Source organism: Ahaetulla prasina, chromosome 15 (assembly GCF_028640845.1).
Source record: "Ahaetulla prasina isolate Xishuangbanna chromosome 15, ASM2864084v1, whole genome shotgun sequence".
NCBI classification, from domain to species: domain Eukaryota; kingdom Metazoa; phylum Chordata; class Lepidosauria; order Squamata; family Colubridae; genus Ahaetulla; species Ahaetulla prasina.
In genome coordinates, this window is record NC_080553.1 from 2568649 (window position 1) to 2588853 (window position 20205).

The following is a 20205-nucleotide window of genomic DNA, read 5'->3' on the forward strand; positions in this document are numbered from 1 at the left end:
GTGTGGACTCAACTCCCAGGATTCATGACCGTCTGGGGAATTCTGAGAGTTGAAGTCCACAAGTCTTGAAGTTGGCAAGATTGGAGACGTCTCCAACCTTGGTCCCTTTAAGACCTGTGGACTTCAACTCCCAGAGCTTTGCTGGCTGAGGGACTCTGGGAGTTGAAGTCCACAAGTCTTAAAGGGACCAAGGTTGGAGACCCCTGCCCTAGAGCACATCCCCTCGATCGGAGCAATGGATCTCAGAAACTAGCATCTAGAAATCCTTGCTTCTGTTCCCTCTGCAAAAACAAACCACACGAAACAAGCACAACCGAAAGGCAGCTGCACTTTCTAGACTTTTTTCCTTTGAAAACGTTTCACTTCTCATAAAAGAAGTTTTTTCAATTGGACAGAAGAAGCTTCTTGAATGAGAAGTAAAACATTTTCTTTTTTTTTTAAAAAAAGGCCAGTTGCCTTCTGGAAAAAATAACTTTGGGACAACCATGACCTGGATGACTGAGAATCTCCATAGATGAAATAAGCAGAAGTTTCAGCCATTTTAGATATTACCTGATTATATGATGCTCTATTTATTTGTTTATGAGCCACGGTGGCCCAGTGGTTAGAGTGCAGTACTACAATCTACTCCTGCTGCCTGCCGGCAACTTAAAAACTGTTTGTTTAGTAACTGTTCAGTTACAACAGCACAGAAGAAAATGGCTTATGACTAATCCTTGCACTTAAAACCCTTGCAGTATTCTAGGATCACGTGATCACCATTTGTGACTTTCCCAGCTGGCTTCCAGAAAACTGGAAACTGGATTTGCTTAACGACCACATGATTCACTTAACAGCTGCATGCTTAGCAACAGCTACTCTGATCCCAATTGTGGTTGTCGGGCAAGGTCTACGTAGCTGTAGTACCACAAACTTGCGCCTTGGAGCAGGTGCTTTCCATCTCCCATGCTTGGAGCCCTCTGAACGTGCTTCGCCTCGCTCTTCCGACTGGCAGCACTGGGGTCAGCTGGCGAATCCAGCCAGGCACTCAGGGGTAGGTGCCCCCCTGTGCGCTGGTTGGTCAACTGAGGAGGGGATCCCGCTGTTGCTTGCCCAATTCGGGCCCTGGAGTCCGTCCAGCAGCAAGACCTGGAGCCGGCTGAATGCAGGATGGCCCACGTGGAGGTGGCCCCTTGAACCTTGCTTTGGCAGCTGGTCCAGTGAGGAGAGCCTGATCTGTGCTGAAGGTCAGACCTATAAAGGGCCTTTGTTGCTGGCCTCCCTCATCCTAGAAGAAAGGTCCCTTGGTGGTGCCCCCCCCCCAAGGCTCATTACGCTTGGAGAGGGACTCTGGCCGATGGAGCGGACTTTCTGTTCCTTTCTGCTGGCAGCAGGACATCCCCTCTCCTACCTTCCGCTTTGGGGATTTTTGAAAAAGCTGCAATTGTAAAATCTCCTTTGAGGCGAACTCGACTCTGACTGACAGCATGAACATATCCATGGAGTTTTCTTGGCAACCATGACAAAGCACTTTGCAATTGCCAGTTCTTCTGCGATTCTTTTTTTTTTTTTCCTTTTTAACTTTGCCATGTAACTTCGGTTCTCAAATTTCCTGGTGGTCTCCTTTCAAAGTCGGCAGATCCAGCTTTTCAAGATCAGCCAAGGTCTGCCATCAAAACCCCCCCCAAAAAACAAACCAACAACACCAAACCAGTGAGAGAGAAGGCTGAGCCCACAGATATTATGGGCAATCCAGTCTGCAATCTGTGGGACCACAGAAACTTTGCTTTACCCGTTGTTAGTGAGGACTGAGTCTTGGGTGATGGGAGGTGGAGTTTTGAATTTGCATACTTGTCGGTGGCTGATGGGATTATGGCTCAGAAGAGCTGGAAAGACGATCATCTAGTTCAGGGGTCTCCAAACTTGGCAACTTTAAGACTTGTGGCCTTAAATTCCTAGAATTCCTCAGCCAGCAAAGCAAAGCTGGCTGAGGAATTCTGGCTGTTGAAGGCCACAAGTCTTAAAGTTGCCAAGTTTGGAGACCCCTGGACTAGTCCACCCTTGCTCGGTTCAAGAACGCAGGTAGCTTTCCACCCCTGTTTGAAAGCCTCCAGCAAAGAGAGTCCACTGGGCCCCACTGGGCTGGCCACTCTTCCCGTCAGGAAAGGCCCCTCCTTTCAAACTGAAGTGGTTCTCCTCAGTTTCAGGTTCACAGAGAACAGGGTCACTCTGTCACTCAGGAGAAGATGCTGACTCTGTAAACTGCTTAGAGGGCTGTAAAATCCTGTAAAGCGGTATATAAGTCTAAGTGCTATTGCTAAGCTCTTTCTTCACCATTTCCCCTTTTCTTGCAAGCAGCTGCTGCTTCCTTGGCTAAGTTTTCTTGTTTTTAGGTGAGACGTCCACCCCGGGCTACTCTGGGCTTCTGGTTGGCTCGTGCCTTGAAGATGCCCACTTGTTTCCCCAGCCTGCCTGCCTTCCTGTCCTGTTAGGGCTCCTTCCAAGCTTGGGGCATCAGGTGAAGTGAAGGCTGATGGAAATCAATCTGCAATTAACTGTAAAGGCAAGAGATTTCCCTGGTGTGGAGATACCTGTTTTGGGATGTTGGTGCGTGTCCCTTGAATGGCTGATCCATGGGGAGAGGAGGGGCAACTCCTAGAAACCCCCATCTGGCACAGCCAGCAGCTCTGATCTGCAAAACTACAGACGGCCACCAGAAGGTGTCTCCTGGCTATCTTTGCAGCCCTGAGCCCCCCAGATGTGGCCCAGGTCTCTTGGCCCCCAACCCAGACAACAGGCAGGCTATCTCCGCGAGCTGCCAGGGAGGCAGCCTCGTTCCCTTTGCGCCTTTTAAAAATAAAACCCCATCTGATGCTTCTTTCTGAGTCCACCTCCAGAGAGGATGTCTGAAGGCAGAACGGAAATGCGCCAAGGGGAGCTGCTATTTATACCTCCTGTCTGTAAACTCAGGATCTGCCCATCCCACACGCTCAAGGGCATCTCCTGTTCAGCGCCAAGAGATGGATTATTTGGGAAAGAGGAGACGCTGGAGGGCCCCTCCCGCTTCTCCTCCTCCTCCCTGGGACGGTTATGTCATCTAATAACCGGGCGGGCTGGCGGTTCAAGCCTCCCCAGAGGGGCGCCTTCTCTGGACCGGCTGGCTGCTATCTGAGGAAGTCAACTCCTTCCTGGCTGGGCATCACTGACTCATGCCACACAGGTGCTCAAGGTGACACTTTGAGAGGACTCGGCCTCCTCCTCCTCAGAAGCCATCCAGAGACGATGTGAGCTCAGCCAGGTGAGGATGGAGGGTCTCTTGGTTCTCATTGCCAGGACCCACCCCTTACATGGCTGTGGGAAATAAAAACCAGCAGAGAGGCAGGCTGCTCTCTGGGTTTCTAGAAGAGCCATTGGAAGTGGGAGCAGAATTTATTTATTTATTTATTTATTTATTTATTTATTTTTCATATTTATATACCGCCCTATCTCCCTAAGGACTCAGGGCGGTTCACAGGCAGTTAAAATACATATAAATACAGATTAAAACGACAATTAAAAAACTTATTCTAAAGCCCAAATCATTAAAAACAGTATAAATAATAAAAAACCCCTTAAAACCAATTACTTTAAAACCTAATCCAGTCCCGCGCAGATGAATAAGTATGTTTTAAGCTCGCGACGGAAGGTTCGGAGGTCCGGAAGTTGACGAAGTCCTGGGGGGAGTTCGTTCCAGAGGGTGGGAGCCCCCACAGAGAAGGCCCTTCCCCTGGGTGTCGCCAGACGGCACTGCCTAGCTGACGGCACCCTGAGGAGTCCCTCTCTGTGAGAGCGCACGGGCCGGTGAGAGGTATTCGGTAGCAGTAGGCGGTCCCGTAAATAACCCGGCCCTATGCCATGGAGCGCTTTAAAGATTTGAAGATTTGAATAAGTGGATTATCTTCAGGGGCAAAACGGTTCTTACAGATACCTCGGAAATCTCCAACCCTCTGCTCAGGCAGGAGACCCTATGCCCGTGATGGCGAACCAATGGCACTCACGCAGAGTGCCCTCTCTGTGGGCACACGTGCTGTCACCAGCTGCTCTCCTGGGTTCCGACGCTTGAGCGCGCTTGCACACACATGCACGCACTCCAGTTTTGCCACTCGGTGCCGAAAAGGCTAGCCATCATTGCCCCTATGCCATTTCAGAGAAATGGTTATCCTCTTCTTGAAAACTCCCAGTGTTGGAGCATCCACAACTTCTGGAGGCAAACTGTTCCATTGATTAATTATTGTAACAGGAAGTTTCTCTTTAGTTGTAGGTTGGTTTTCTCCTTATTAGTTTCCATCCGTTGCTGCTTGTCCCGCCTTCAGTTTCTTGCAGAACTGGAATGTTGCTTCATTGGTTTATGGCAGTTTGATGCCCACTGGTTTTTAAATTTCCCTTCGGTGGAACAGGCAGCCCCTCTTAGCTTTACCACAATCAGTGAAGTGACCAAACAGGCTGTGGTCGCCCACGTGGCTGGCTGGTGGCCTGAAAGTAGTAGTCGGTTTTTGAATTCCAAGAGATTACTGTTGCGTACGGATTGATCTCTCCTTGAGTTGTGAATCTAGGTGAGGCTTCTATTCCTGCAAAGGGTCTTTTTTGGAGTTGGGGAACATTTGTGTGGAAGCCCCTCTATATGGAATGGGGCTTAACCCCTGTAAACAATCGGTAGCCTTGTAGTTTAAGATTAATATTAAATAACAGAAATGTAAAATTTGTATCTTGGTACGACTTTTGTAAGGTAGGATTAAGTATTATAGGAATATATATATATATAAGGTTAGGTAGAGGGACTTGGTGGCTCAGTGACTAAGACGTTGAGCTTGTCGATCCGGCAGTTCAGCAGTTCAAATCCCTAGTGCCGCGTAATGATGTGAGCTCCCGTTACTTGTCCCAGCTTCTGCCAGCCTAGCAGTTCGAAAGCACGTAAAAAATGCAAGTAGAAAAAATAGGGACCACCTTTGGTGGGAAGGGAACAGCGTTCCGTGCGCCTTTGGCGTTGAGTCATGTCAGCCACATGACCACGGAGACTTGTCTTTGGACAGCGCTGGCTCTTTGGCTTTGAAACGGAGATGAGCACCGCCCCCTAGAGTCAGGAACAACTAGCACATATGTGCAAGGGGAACCTTTACCTTTATCTATAGGGTCAGGTCAGGGAGTTTGCCTCATGGGTCAAAAAAGTCAAGATAGATCCAGGAGAGTGCAATTATTATAAAAAGAGGCAGAGATTCAATTGCATTCTCCAATGTTGTCTAACATTTCCGACCACACTTTGCAGACATCCCTGGTCTGACAATGTACGGATGTTGTCTCCATTTATGAGTGACATCTATCAGTAAGTCTGTAAGACCTGACCGGTGTTTTTCTTCAATTTCTGCTTCCTGCTGTAGCATAAACAAGGGCTGTTAGACCAGTTGCATGGCCTCTGTCCTTAGACACTGATCCCCATTTCAAAATTTGGAAATTTGGTGAGCCGGTCTGGGGCAGTTGAGCCACCCTTACTGTTCCAACTGGACCACTGCCCCCCTGACCTCTGGCTGGTTCTGAAAGGGCCACTAAATGCCCACCCCTTGCAAAGCATGTGACCTTTAGGGCCAGTTGGGTCCTCCAAGCGGCCTTCTCAAAGGACGGGAGCAATGCAGGGTACTTGGGGAAGGGAAGTACAAAGGCCAGGCTGCATCGGGGAAGCTGACCCAGAAAGTCCCGACTGCCGCAGCAGGTCGGGGGTGGGGGCACGGTGGTCTTCCACCTGGGCCCTCTGGCGAGGGGAAAGGCGCCTCTGTCATGGCTCCCCAGCAGGCTGCCTTTGTGCCCCGTCAGCACCGCTTTGCGAAGAGGGCATCGGAGCTGGCGCTAATCGGATCCAGCAGCTGGGATTGGAGGGCAGGGTTGCCACAGCAACCGGCCCCGGGAGAAGCCATCCCCGACAGACTCTTTTGTCTAGGCCTCTCTCGGGCGTTGGCACGGCCGGCCAGCGCCTCCCCTGGAGAAGAAAGGCTCCGGAGGACGATGAAGGGAGGACGATGAGCTGGGAGCTGCAGGGCGTTGAGAGGGGCCGGACCAGCGGGGCGCCTGGCGAGCAGCTGCCACAATAGCCCCCACCAGGGGCTGCCACTCATGCTTAGTGCTCGGACGCCTGAGCTCGGCAGCCGGGACGCTAATCCTTCCTCCCGGCCCTGAGTTTCCATGGACACGGGAGCCGGCTAGGACAGGCAGGCTCGCTGGAAGAGGGAGAGGCCTCTGCTGTCCTCAGGGCAGGCCTGGGGACTCCGTTGGCTGGGCTACCATCCGCCACATCCCGGCCCTCGCCTCTTCTCTGCTGCCTTTCCCAAAATGCCCTTTGCCTGGTCTCAGCGGTGCAGTCCTTATGGCTGCTGTGTGGGCCTCTTTTCTCTGTCACCCCACACCGGCCAGAGTTTTGCTGGAATCCTCTCTTTTCCGCTTTGGATTTTGGAGCAATTCATTTCACCCCATTCTTTTCTTCAAGACCTTCTGGCCTGCCTTTGGCTCTTGGGCAGCAATGTGTTTCAGCAGGCATTAACAGCTCAGAAGGGACAGCCGCTTTGGGGTACAGATGGGTTAAGGCTAGAAAATGGGAAACTTTTTTGCCAGGAAATGGCAAACCATTTCCAAAAACGTTGTACAGAAATCCTCACTTGTTACTAGGAGTCTTAACAGATTAGCAGAGTTGGAAGGGATCTTATAGGTCATCTAGTCCAATCCCGCCCCCCAACCAAGCAGGAGACCCTACATCATTCCTGACAGATGGCAGTCCAGTTTCTTCCTAAAAGCTTCCAGGGATGAAGCTCCTACAACTTCCGAAGGCAACTTCTGTTCCATGGGTGGATTGTTCTCACTGTCAGAAAATTCCTCCTTATTTCTAGGATGAATCTCTCCTTGTTCAGCTTCCATCCATTATTCCTTCTCTGGCCTTCAGGTGCCTTGGAGAATAGCTTGACCCCCTTCCTCCTCTCTGTGGCAGCCCCTCAAATATTGGAAGATGCTATCCTGTCTCCCCTGGTCCTTCTCTTCACTAGACAGCCAGGCCCAGTTAAAAAAAAAGGGCTCAGAGGGTTGGTTGTGGACCCTCACAGCCTCTTGAGACCAGAGACTTGCCGAGTTGCTTGTGGGAAAGCTGAAGCCGAAATGTTCATCCCAAGGGCACCCTTGTAGGAAAGGCTGCCAAATTAACAAAGTAATTTGGTGCCCGAGGAGCGCCAGTCCCTGCCACACACGAGGCCTGGCATTAGATGCCCTGAGTTATTAAAAATTTCCCTCCCGCCAGCAGAGATTTTTGTCCCCACCCTACCCCGAGGTGCCTGCTGGTAAACTGGATAATCTTCTTTGCTGCTTGCCCTTCGTTCGGTGCCCAGCGCCCAAGAGCCTCAGAAGCTTCCAAGCCTGGCTTTGCTTGGCCTGGCTGTTGACTCCAGGCCTGATCCGAACAGAAGGTCCATTGTCTGCCTTCCACCTCCCCTCACCCCAGCCGGACGGCCTGCGTCATTCAGGAGAGCCGCTCGGATGTTCTGTGTGAGAGTCGGGCAGGGGCAGATTAAAGAATCCACACTCCTGACTTGTCTGCTGCCACACAAGACCCAGATTTTTAACTTCTTGAGATGCCTTTCGTGGAAGGCTGGGTGGCCAAGCAGCTATGGGGCTGCCCCAGTGGACCCTTGCAGGACCCTGGCCAGAATTACCAGCCTTTTAATGGTCACAGTAGCTGCCTGGCTCCAGACTTTAAATTCTCCCTCCCACGGTGGTGGGTTGCTATCGGTTCGCCCAAGATCGGGCAAACTGGTAGTGGCAGTGGCGGGAGGCTCCGCCCACTCCACCTCCGCCCATATGCATCCAGGAGCGAACCAGTAGCGACGGGTTTTGAAAGCCGCCTCTGCCCCCCCCACTCATATCCTGCTTATCTCAGTCAATTGAAAACCTAGCCGCTCATTTATCTGATGTGGTCACTTCGGTTACTGGTGGCTCTTGTTTGTTCTCTCCCCCCCCCACACACTCCCCCCCAGCATGTTGTTCAAACTCAACCCCTTTAGATAGTTTGTGATTCAGTATATTGTGCCAAACTAAAACTGGGTTAATTCGCTACCCACGTTAAGTGGATTGTGTATTTACAGAAATAGGAATATGACCTACTTAAGTCCAAGATTAAGTGGGGGGGGGGTGTAGGTTGGGGAGACAAACAAGAAAAAGGAGTTTTCTCACTCGGTACAGTACCTACTTTGTCTCTCACTTCCCAACTGGAACTCTCAAGCTGCAACAACCGCAGTACTTGGGAATGCTGAAATTAGGCCCAAATATGTGGTTGGTTTGTTGCAGTTGCATCCTCCATGGCTGCACTTATCTCAGATTAGCTGGTTTCGAAAGAGCTAAGGAGAAATAGACCTGGTTAGTGTTTGGATGGGAGACCACCAGGAAATCCCAGGGCTGTAGCATCAGGTCAAAAAAAAATGTTCTGGAAGAAAACAGTAGCCAATTCACCTTGTTGCCTAGAAAACTATGCAGGTAAGTCAGAATTGAGCTTGGCATCTCTTATCTTTGTGGTCTCCTCCAGTGGGCAAGGTTGATGGTCACTCAGCAGCCCTGCGAGGTAGTTGAGCTAAGCCCAAAGTCACGAGCTCTGTGACTAATAGTGGAATTGAATTAGGCTGGGAATTGATCGATTGCCTGCCCCCATGCAGCAAGGGGCCAGGCAGCTTCCTGCCTTCAGTTCATTGCTAACAAGGCTCAATTGGCTGTATACCGCCCTGAGTCCTTCGGGAGAAGGGTGGTATAAAAATCTAATAAAATAAATAAATAAATAAATAAAATGGCGCTGCATTGTTTTGAAATAAGGTCAGCCGCTCAGATTCAGGGCCGTGGGAAGGCCCTCCCCCCACCAACCCTTTAGTTGCCGGTTCTGCCATGGGTGGGTACCAGCCTGGGCTACTACCTGAGGAGCTGCCCCTTTGGCTGTAGCTGGGTGGCCGCCTGGGGAGAGCCGGGAGTCCCCTGTCCTGGAAGGAAGCCTCCATGGCTATCTCCAGACAACTCCCAGGCGGCCAGACAGCCATTCCACACCTTTGGTTGCGCACATGGTTTGTACGGTTAATTTATGGGTCAGTGTATTGTGCAAATTCAGAAAATCGGGTTAATTGAGTAAATTATGGCTCAGTTACCAGTGTTAACTGCTTTACGCCATCCCAGGTAATGAAATTTGGCATGAAGAATAGCTGAGTTGAATTGGGCTGTGTAAAGCACCTTGGTGACTTTAAGCCTGGAGGACTTCAACTCCCAGAATACCCCAGCCAGTTGACTGAGGCATTCTGGGAGTTGAAGTCCGCCAGGCTTTAAGTTGCCAAGGTTGGCGACCCCTGGTGTAAAATATGAACATCGATACAGCTGACCTGATTTTGTTTTAGCTTCTGACTGGCAGCCCCTCGTCAGGTTATCCCAGTTCATCTTTCCTGGGAATAGGAGCAGCCCCTCTCAGCCTGCATCCTTCTGTTGTAAGCTCCCGCAGCCTTGGCCGTTGTCCGTGTTGGATGAGCATGATGGGAGCTGTAATCCCAAACACGGGGGGGGGGAGGAGGGTTTCAGTGAGGGCAGGCTGAACCAATCAACATTTGTATCGTGGGGACTCTCCTGCCACTTGACCAACCAAGAGCCAAAGTTCTTTGCGTTGATGATGATGGCTTTAGGTCCCTTTGAACCAAGTGAAACTTCCAAAGAGCCGATATAGCCGGGCATTTTATTACATTTGGAATCCCCGATTCCCAAGGCTCTGTGATCTCACACCAGAGAATCTGTTCTGTCTTCAACCTGCCAGCGATGATCTTGCCATCATGGGGTATAATTTACCCCCCAGCTGCTTCCTGCCTGACAAAGGCCGGCAGGTCTTTTATCACCTTTCCTGCGGTGGCTGGATTTTTCACACATGGACAGAATAGTGAGGAGGATCTCCTTTCCTCAAAAGGTTTAGAGAGGAGTAAGTTACCGAGGGGAAAGTTTGCATTTGCGATTGACTGCACACACACACACACACACACACACACACACACACACACACCATTTTAGGCTTGGAAGATAAAACGGTTGGTAGCTCTGACGCTTTCCTTCTCAAGGGACAGATTGAAATCCAGAGCTTCCTGCCAGCTCTGGATTTAAGTGACACAGATGACCGGTGAGGTTCCTGGATCTCTGCAGACGGGGGTGAGGAGCTCGCTACTCTCGGTTCTCTAGGAACATCTCCAGATGTTCAAGACCTGTTGGCATTGCAGGGAAAACGCTTCCTGTCTCCTCTTCCTCCGCTTGTGCTTAAAACTGTAATAGGTAATCAAATAGTTTTATCACTGTCTACTTTCTACTAATGCCCCAAATACGTTATCTAATCGATTATCGTAGCCTAACATGGAAGTTATTCCTAGCAATTATTTTGGTTTTTATTTCACCCTTCTGTCCCCAACAGCCACTCATTTGACCTCACCCATCTGGATTATTTTGTTTCTTGCAGGTGGATGATGCCATGCTGATGTTTGACAAGACAACTAATCGGCACCGAGGTGAGAGAGACTCAGAGCTTGGCCCCTTCCGGCACCTCCCATCCCCAATCAAGAGCCCTCAGGTGATACGAGCGAGCAAGCAAAGAGGGGGCCCTTCTTCTCTTGCCCACCTGCCTGAGATCAGTGGGGCTCCCACGTTCCCTGTTAACCCTGAGAGCCGAGGAAGAGTCACAGGGGGCTGCCTGGCCCGAGGATTTTTCCCGATTTCCCTCTAGGGGCGTTTGGTTACAAAGAGGGGGCCTCTCAGAGGTCCTCTAGTCCAGCTGGCTGGGGAATTCTGGGAGTTGAAGTCTGCCAGGCTTAAAGTTGCCAAGGGTGGAGACCCCTGCTCTAGTCTGCCCACCTGCAGGATCTGTTGAAGCCCTTTTGAGGCTGCCCAAAACCACTTTTGGGGATGCTACAATGGTCATAAGTGTGAAAAATATTCATAAGTCCCTTTTTTCAGTGCTGTTGTAACTTTGAATAGACACTAAATGAACTGTTGTAAGTTGAGGATTACCTGTACTTTTAACAGCTCTATCACCCAGCCCATATTTTATCATTTCACTCACAAGGATAGGTGGGCTTGTTTGAATGATTTGCCCAGGTGAAAGTACATTATTTCCATGGGATTCTCCCCAGTCAATTAAGCTAATAACCCTATCAAGAAAGATGCTATTAGTCCAGCATGATCTGTTTCGGGAAAGCCCAGGCCGGCTCTTGATCACTGGTGCATCCTATGCAGGGGCTTACAAACACACACACACGAACGAGGCCCTTGTCCAGGATAAACTTCAAGCTCATCAGTTTGTAATTACCCGAGTCCTTCTCCTCCTCCCTCAGTAGGAAGGGAGGGACAGCAATGCTCTCTTCGTCTTTTGGAGCCTTGCTGGTTGCAAGAGTTCTTGCAGATTGCAGTGGGTAGCCCTGCAATATCCTCTGCTAATTCCTTCATACCTTAGGACAGGGGTCTGCAAACTTGGCTCTTTTAAGACTTGGGGACTTCAACTCCCAGAGTTCCTCAGTCAGCTTTGCTGGGAGTTGAAGTCCCCAAGTCTTAAAAGAGCCAAGTTTGCAGACCCCTGCCCTAGGACCATGATGGCGAACCTAAGGCACGCGTGCCTGACATTTGCTGTGTCGCCCATTCCTCTTCTGGGTTTCTGGCGCGCATGCGCACGCAACAATCAGCTGGCCTTTTTGCATGCAGCAAAAGGCATACAGCATGCGCGCCAGAAACCCGGAAGAGTAGTTGGCTCAAACCGGAAGTTCAGTAGCTGAAAGGGGAAGTTCATTTTCGGGGGGGGGGGGGGGAGGGCGCATGCGCCCTGGGCAGCTCCTCTTCTGGGCCCAGAATGCATGCACACTCCCTTTTCGACACTTGGTGCTGAAGAGATTGGCCATCACTACTCTAGGATGTAATTCATTTGGCCTTGAGAATTGGTGTTAGGTGTTCTTCATCTTCTTTTTGTCCTGAGCTGCGACTGCCTCTTTCCACGTGGTCAGCTCTGGCTGTGCCTCCCTTCTGCCTTCTCGCCGTCACTTGTTATAGAATCGATTTATCCCATCCCCCTTGCAACAGGCCTACTGCCTCTCCCAAAGGTGTTTTCTTTCCAAAACATCTTCTAGCAAAACAAGAAAGCCCAGTTTCTTTCTCTGAAAGAACACCTTTGGGACAGCCATGACCTGGATGACTGAGAATCTCCATAGACCTATAGACCTGCTGCCTCTTTATCCAGCTGAAAACCCCTGCTTAGTTCTTTAGGGCATTTCTCACAAGACCAACCTCATTCTGAGCTTCAGCCCTTCCTTCCATTCTCTACACATTTCCCTCTTTCTTTTAGAAAGCTCTGCATGTATCTACGCTGGTCTCTTTCGATGCCTCCCATTTTTCCTTCCAGCAGGAAAAATGCCCGCCTGCCACTCAGAAGGTTGAGAGTTCAATATTAGGTAATGGCTCCTAGGGCACAAAGCAAAAAATATTGCTGCAAACTCCACATGGCATCAGGAAGGGCATCTGGCCAGTAAACGCTCAGCTCCATCCAGTCATTCTGACTCTTCCCCCGAATTAAGAGATGAGAGATTTGTAAAAAGGGAGTTTTTAAGCAGAATTTGCCATAGCAGGGATATAATTGTAGGAATAATAATAATTAATAATCCATTTTGCATTTGCATGGTCAGTATCCTATTTCACAGGCTTTCTTCTTCTCCTAAGATGCTTTTCTTCTTCAGGTTTAGCAAACCAGCTTTTCTAGTCCAGTCCAGTATACAAGCCCCATTCTTCTCTGTTCCTCTGTCCCCTGAAACCATGAACTCTCCCAAGGTTTCAGTCATCAACAAATTCTACTTAGGTAAGGTTTAAGTCCACCCTGACATGAAATTGACAGGGAGGGAGGGAGAGAGAGAGAGAGAGAGAGAGAGAGAGAGAGAGAGAGAGGACAAGAACTGGCTTGATCTGATTTTACCACCTTTTCTGACATGTTTGTTAAGTGAACCACATGGTTGTTAGGTGAACCTGGCTTCCCCCATTGACTTTGCTTGTCAGAAGCTGCGAGGGAAGAGCCCAGGACCCTCCATCTGTCACCCACAGGTGCCAAGTGCTGAAATTCTGATCACGTGACTATGGGGATGTAGTAATGGTCGTGTGAACACCTCTTGTAAATCATTTTTTTCAGTGCCATTTTAAACTTCAAATGGTCACCAACCAAATGATTGTAAGTCAAGGACTTCCTGTTTTGGTTCCGTTGTATTCTTATCCAGATGGTCTTGATTGAACTTCTATCCTGAAATTTTGGTTCTTTGCACATCTATGGACTTCCCTCGCTCATAATGCTCTTCCTTCTCCTTTTTCATGCGATCCTTTCCTTTTGAGTAAGTCCTGCCGTTCGGTCCTTGTCTTCCACCCTTGAGTCAGTGGTGGGAACCTTCCGGTTTAACAACTGGTTCGGTGATTGCATGCTTCGCTGCGCACGTGTGTGCAGTTCAGGGCCCAGCAGGCGGGCCCAGCTGATCATTGGAACAAAACTATCCAACGAAGCTATCGAAGTGCTGTCCCGGTGTCTGGAGGCCGTACGGGTCTGGATGGGGAGAAACAGGCTCAAGCTCAATCCCTCCAAGACGGAGTGGCTGTGGATGCCGGCATCCCGGTACAGTCAGCTGCAGCCGCGGCTGACTGTTGGGGGCGAGTCATTGGCCCCAATGGAGAGAGTGCGCAATCTGGGCGTTCTCCTGGATGGACGGCTGTCTTTCGAAGACCATTTGATGGCCGTCTCCAGGAGAGCCTTCCACCAGGTTCGCCTGGTGCGCCAGTTGCGCCCCTTTCTAGACCGGGATGCCTTGTGCACGGTCACTCATGCTCTCGTGACATCTCGCCTGGACTACTGCAATGCTCTCTACATGGGGCTCCCCTTGAGGAGCACCCGGAGACTCCAGGTAGTTCAGAATGCAGCTGCATGGGTGATAGAGGGAGCCCCTCGTGGCTCCCATGTAACACCTCTCCTGCGCAGACTGCACTGGCTGCCTGTGGTTTTCCGGGTGCGCTTCAAGGTTTTGGTAATGATCTTCAAAGCGCTCCATGGCATAGGGCCGGGTTACTTACGGGACCGTCTGCTGCCACCGAATGCCTCCCACCGACCCGTGCGCTCTCACAGAGAGGGACTCCTCAGGGTGCCGTCGGCTAGGCAGTGCCGACTGGCGACACCCAGGGGAAGGGCCTTTTCTGTGGGGGCTCCCACCCTCTGGAACAAGCTTCCCCCAGGACTTCGTCAACTTCCTGACCTTCGGACCTTCCGCCGCGAGCTTAAGACACATCTATTCATTTGCGCAGGACTGGACTAGGGTTTTAAATTTTTAAATGACTAAATTTTAGCTTGGGTTTTAAAGTGGGTTTTACTATTTATATCTTATTTTAAATATTTGGCCTTTATAATAAGTTTTTTAGTTGAATGTTTTTATTCTGTACATTTGTGTGTTTTTATATGGCTGTACACCGCCCTGAGTCCTTAGGGAGATAGGGCGGTATAGAAATACGAATAAATAAATAAATAAATAAATAAAACGGATGGCCCGAACTGGTAAAATCCCTCCCCTGCCTTGAGTGTTGCTTCAGGGAAGCCTCCTTTAAGTCTTTTTTTAACAGTTTATTTACACATTTTCTCTTTACATACATAAGTGCTTTGTGAACAGCGTATTGTCTGGATCAATTTGCTTATGTACTTTTCCAGTTCCTAATTTCTACCTCTATTATCCAACCAATGATAAAACAAGTCCCATGTTTGAAAATATTCCGTGTCTTCTTTTTCTTTTATCTTGAATGTCAAACTGTCCATTTCTGCACTGTCTAGTATTTTTTTAATTACATCTTCTGTAGGTATTTCTGCTGTCAAAACATGTAATATTACTAAGTATATATTCCCTTTATTATACTTTTCTGGTACTATACCTAACAGAAATATTTCTGGCATAATCTATATATGCTGCTTTAACATTTTTTTATAACCATGTATGTATTTTTGTCCAATTTGCTTTTCCACATGTCCACCACAGGTGGTAATAGGTGCCCGGTATCTGAGCCTCCTCTTAAGGCTTATTCAGCTTCCCGCATTAAAGCTGCCGGTTCTTCTCTCTATTTATTTATTTTATTTTATTTTTCATATTTTTATACCGCCCTATCTCCCTAGGGACTCAGGGCGGTTCACAACCAGATAAAAACATACATATAAATACAAATAAAACATCCATTAAAAAACTTATTATAATTGGTCGAATAATTAAAATAATTAAAATAACAATAATAATAAAAATAATAAAATCCCCATTAAAACCAATTTGAATTTAAAATCTAGTCCAGTCCTGCGCAAATAAATAGATGTGTCTTAAGCTCGCGGCGAAAGGTTCGGAGGTCAGGAAGTTGGCGAAGTCCTGGGGGGATATCGTTCCAGAGGGTGGGAGCCCCCACAGAGAAAGCCCTTCCCCTGGGTGTCGCCAAACGGCACTGCCTGGCTGACGGCACCCTGAGGAGTCCCTCTCTGTGAGAGCGCACGGGTCGGTGAGAGGTATTCGGTAGCAGCAGACGGTCCCGTAAGTATCCCGGCCCTATGCCATGGAGCGCTTTGAAGATAGTCACCAAAACCTTGAAGCGCACCCGGAAGGCCACAGGTAGCCAGTGCAGTCTGCGCAGGAGAGGTGTCACATGGGAGCCACGAGGGGCTCCCTCTTATCACCTGCGCAGCCGCATTCTGAACTAACTGGAGCCTCCGGGTGCACCTCAAGGGGAGCCCCATGTAGAGAGCATTGCAGTAATCCAGACGAGACGTCACGAGAGCGTGAGTGACCGTGCATAGGGCATCCTGGTCTAGAAAGGGGCGCAACTGGCGAACCAGGCGAACCTGGTAAAAAGCTCTCCTGGAGACGGCCGCCAGATGATCTTCAAAGGACAGCCGTTCATCCAGGAGAACGCCCAAGTTGCGCACCCTCTCCATCGGGGCCAATGACTCGCCACCAACAGTCAGCCGCGGCTGCAGCTGACTGTACCGGGATGCCGGCATCCACAGCCACTCTGTCTTGGAGGGATTGAGCTTGAGCCTGTTTCTCCCCATCCAGACCCGTACGGCTTCCAGGCACCGGGACAACACTTCCATAACACTCTCCCATATTCTGTGCATTTATACAGAGAACTGGAATCCAGGAGCCACAGAACATGAAGGGGCTTCTCATTGGGGCCTTCATATCCCAAGCATCTCTGCCCAGGCCCATTGTTTGTGATGCTTCGTTTTCGGGACTCCCTCGTGCCTTAGGCAGTTTCCAGTTTACAGCATCTGGCTCGGTTTGCAAGGTGACTTTCCAGGATATTCCTCCACCCCTCGTCAGGCTCTCAGAAATGAGAGTTATTGGGACCATCTTCACCGGCAGTTGCTCTCTTCTTCCCTCTCTTCTTCCTTGGATAGAAAATATAGAGAAAAGACCCCCAGCTCCTTCCTGGACCATTCTGCCCAGCAGTTCGTAGTCCCTTCATGGTTATCTCTGATGAGGTCACAGTTTTCATCCGTTGGGAAGAAAAGGATATTTGTGTCAGTGGGCTTAAAAGGATTTTGTGAATCTTTCTGACCCATCCTGAATGTGTAATCCAAAAAGGCAACACACACTGACAAGAGTGCAGCTTCAGCCTCTCACAACAGAGAGTCCATCTGCTTCCATCTTTTCAGGGCAGAAGCAGGGAAGAACTCTTCCCTTTCTACAGCTTCTGGAGGCCTCTTACTCAGGCCAAAATCTTATGTCAGCTGTTCTCTGGTCCAAGGCTTTAGAGACATCCTCTGTCAGACCTGGAAGCCGTCTTTTACCTTTGAGCCTTCAGGCCTGCCACAAATTCTATTCAAGCCTTGGACTTTGATTTCGTTGGGGTGTTGCTTGGAACCCTGACATTCTCTTTGACAGGCCCTGGAATCTTCTGCAGCCCCAGAGAATACGCGTTCTTCTTCTCAATGGGTTCGTTTCTCAGTGCCATTTTGCCTCCACAAGGGCTTTCTGTGCCCAGCCCAGGAATTCTTCATGTCACGTTTGATTCTAGCCCCTTCCGCTTCTCTTCTAGGTGGGCAACCAGCCTACACTTGCAGCGTGTATAGTATACTTCTTGCAGTCTTCAGACAGGAAAATAAACCCACCACATTCCCTGCAGGTCACAAGAGCAGATCTCTCTGTTCACAATCATCTTTCAACAGCAGACAACAACAACAACACTTCCCTCAGTTGCATTTTTCCTGGCCCACCCTTTTCATTTGCTCTGTGACCTGGTACTCTGGGCAGCTGCTTCCTTATATGTCCACTGAAGCTGCCCCAACGAGATCAGTAGCAAGCAACGCTCCAATCAGTCAGCAGCTCTTAAGGGAAGAATCAACAGCAGCTGTCAGTCAGCAGTCAGTCTCCCTTCTTGGCTCTCCTTCTTCCTTTTTCTGCCTCTTCCTTCACCTCAGTTGAACTCCCATGCCAAGCTCCCAGCCACTTGCTCATTTCTCTAGTTTTAAGTTGTACTGATGGGATGCATGAAGCCTCTGCACCTTCCTAATGCTTAGAAGAACTGAAACAGCATAGACCTGCCTTCCTCTAAGCCAGGGGTCTCCAATCTTGGCAACTTTAAGCCTGGAGGACTTCAACTCCCAGAATTCCCCAGACAGCAAAGCTGGGAGTTGTAGGAGTTGAAGTCCACCAGGCTTAAAGTTGCCAAGGTTGGAGACCGCTGCTCTATGCTACCGCCAAATTTTCCTCACCTGGACTGGCGGCTGCAGGATTTGGGTTTGACTAGTCTAAAGAAAAGAAGAATTAGGGGTGACATGATAGTATTCTAGTATTTCCTGGACTGCCACAAGAAGAGGGGGTCAAATTATTCTCCAAAGCACCAGAAGGCAGGACAAGAAACAATGGATGGACACTAATCGAGGAGAGAAGCAACCTGGAATTAAGGAGAAACTTCCTAACAGTGAGGACAATCAATGAGTGGAAGAGCTTGCCTGCAGAAGTTGTGGGTGCACCAACACTGGAGGTTTTTAAGAAGAGACTGGGTAATCATTGCTCTGAAATAGTACAGAGTCTCCTGCTTGAGCAAGGGGTTGGACTAGAAGACCTCTGAGGTCCCTTCCAGCTCATTCTATTCTAAACTCACGCACCATGCCCCCGTATTTCCAAATCTTGCTGCCCTAAGCAAAGACGTAGCGTTTTCTTTTTATAGCATTTCTGCCTGCAGATGTTCTCTTAGCTTTTATGCCTGCACCTTGCTCATTCGTCGACTATGATAAGTATTGTGTAATGTCGTGAATTGTATAAATTGCACAAATAAATAGGTAACTGGAACAGGGCAGTTTGTATTGGAGGGCGGATTCTGTTCCCCCTCCTTCCTACTCCCAGTCTCCCCCATTAACCAGAGAAATGCAGCTCTGGATTTTTCCCCCTTGGCCCACTTTCCAGGCCTCATCCACACTCGGTTCTCCCTTCCTTTGCCCTCATCTTTTCTTTGGTACCTGGCTTCCTGGCTGCCATCCTCCGGGGCTTAAGGAAATCTGAGCCGCTGCTGGTATTTGCAGCCAGGATTTTTAAAAGCAACTTAACTTTGCCATAGTAACTGGGGGAGGGGGGGGGAGCTGAGGCCTGCTGTGAAACGCTGACCGGACCTGCTCCGTCTTGCCCACGGAGAATCTGGGGAGGGGGATGTGACCCAACAGGGCAGAGAGTGCCAACTCCGATGCCTCTGCAGGGGCAGCCTTTGAAATGATGGGGTGGGTAGGAAGAGCTCGGAAGGGTAAGACGGGAGAGAGAGATGGACTGCCGATGTCCGTGTTCCTCAGCTCTTTTCTAGTCACAGGTTGTCCACATCTTTTAGAAGCGGCATTTGCCTCTGCTGGCCAGTCCTACTTCAGGTTGGCCACCCTCCCAGGTCAAAAACACGGACATTGCTCACTGAATAGGATAACGTCCCTTTTCTCTTTCTGGTTTTGAAGTGGGCCAACCTGGTGGCTGTTTTAATCTCATGATAGATTGTGAAAGGAAGAATCTATCAGGTAGAGACAGACATTTCTCTCTCTGGGCCCGATGAGAATCTATCTGCTGAATATAACTCCGCATTGGCAACAGGAAGGGCATCTGGCCACTAAACACTCAGCTCCATTCAGTTGCCCAGACTCCACCCTGCATATGATTATGGGGTCGTCAAAAGAAGATGATAGATTGTGAAAGGGACAGAAGACTTGAGCTGGAGCCTTCCTGGGGGCTTCTTGACTTGACTGAGGTGTTTTTGTGTGTGTGTGTTTCTCTTTCAGGGTTTGGGTTTGTCACCTTTGAAAGCGAAGATATCGTGGAGAAAGTCTGCGAGATCCACTTTCATGAGATCAACAACAAAATGGTTAGAGCAAAGAAAGTTGGATGGGGTGTCAGTGGGTTTGAGTTGGTGGGGATGTTGCCATTTGCTGCTAAGCCTTTCTTCCCACTGGACTTGAGGGTCAGGCAGCCATGGCCTTTGCACTCCCAAAGGTGCGTTTTTTTTCAAGAGGCAACTGGACTTTCTGGTTTTTCTTCAAAGAAGTTTCGCTTCTCATCCAAGAAGCTTCTTCAGCTCTGACTGGATGGTGGGGAATGGAAGGGTTTATACTCCTTATAAAGTTTATACAGCAAAGCTGGCTGGGGAATTCTGGGAGTTGAAGTCCACCAGGCTTAAAGTTGCCAAGGTTGGGGACCCCTGGTCTATACAACTGGAAGTGCAAAGCTGAAATTTTTTTTTTTTTTCAATCCTGTGCAGCATTTCTAGGGCAGAGGGAGATGGCGAGGCTGAGATCTGCTTCCTAAATGCCTTTCTCCATAGTATCTGCCCAGCTGGTTTGATCTGGCGGGGTTGGCACCAGTGGTGAAATGTAAAATTTGTTACTACCTGTTCTGTGGGCATGACTTGGTGGGGGGTGTGTGTAATGTGACTGGGTGGGCATGGCCAACTTTTTTTTTAACTTTTAAAAGCATTTTTTCTACAACCTCTTCAGCTGAAAAAATGCTTTCAAAAGGTTCTGACGATCCCAGGTGAGCTGCACGATCATCAGAGGCTTTTTTTGGTTATTTTTAAAAGCATTTTTTCGGCTGAAGAAAAAATGCTTTTAAAAGTTTTAAAAAAAAACCTCTGATGATCGCGCGGCTCTGCTGGGCA

At 49.3% G+C, this 20205-nt stretch overlaps 1 protein-coding gene across 4 annotated transcripts in view; it reads left to right on the forward strand.

Annotated features, from left to right (window-relative positions):
• Window positions 1–20205, forward strand: part of MSI1 (musashi RNA binding protein 1) — a 59309-nt gene that overhangs the window by 26003 nt on the left and 13101 nt on the right. For all 4 annotated transcript variants that reach the window (XM_058158644.1, XM_058158645.1, XM_058158646.1 and 1 more), the window contains exons 7-8: window positions 10505–10553; window positions 19334–19416. In XM_058158644.1, coding sequence (XP_058014627.1) covers window positions 10505–10553; window positions 19334–19416 — 132 coding nt within the window. The remainder of the gene's footprint in view (window positions 1–10504; window positions 10554–19333; window positions 19417–20205) is intronic.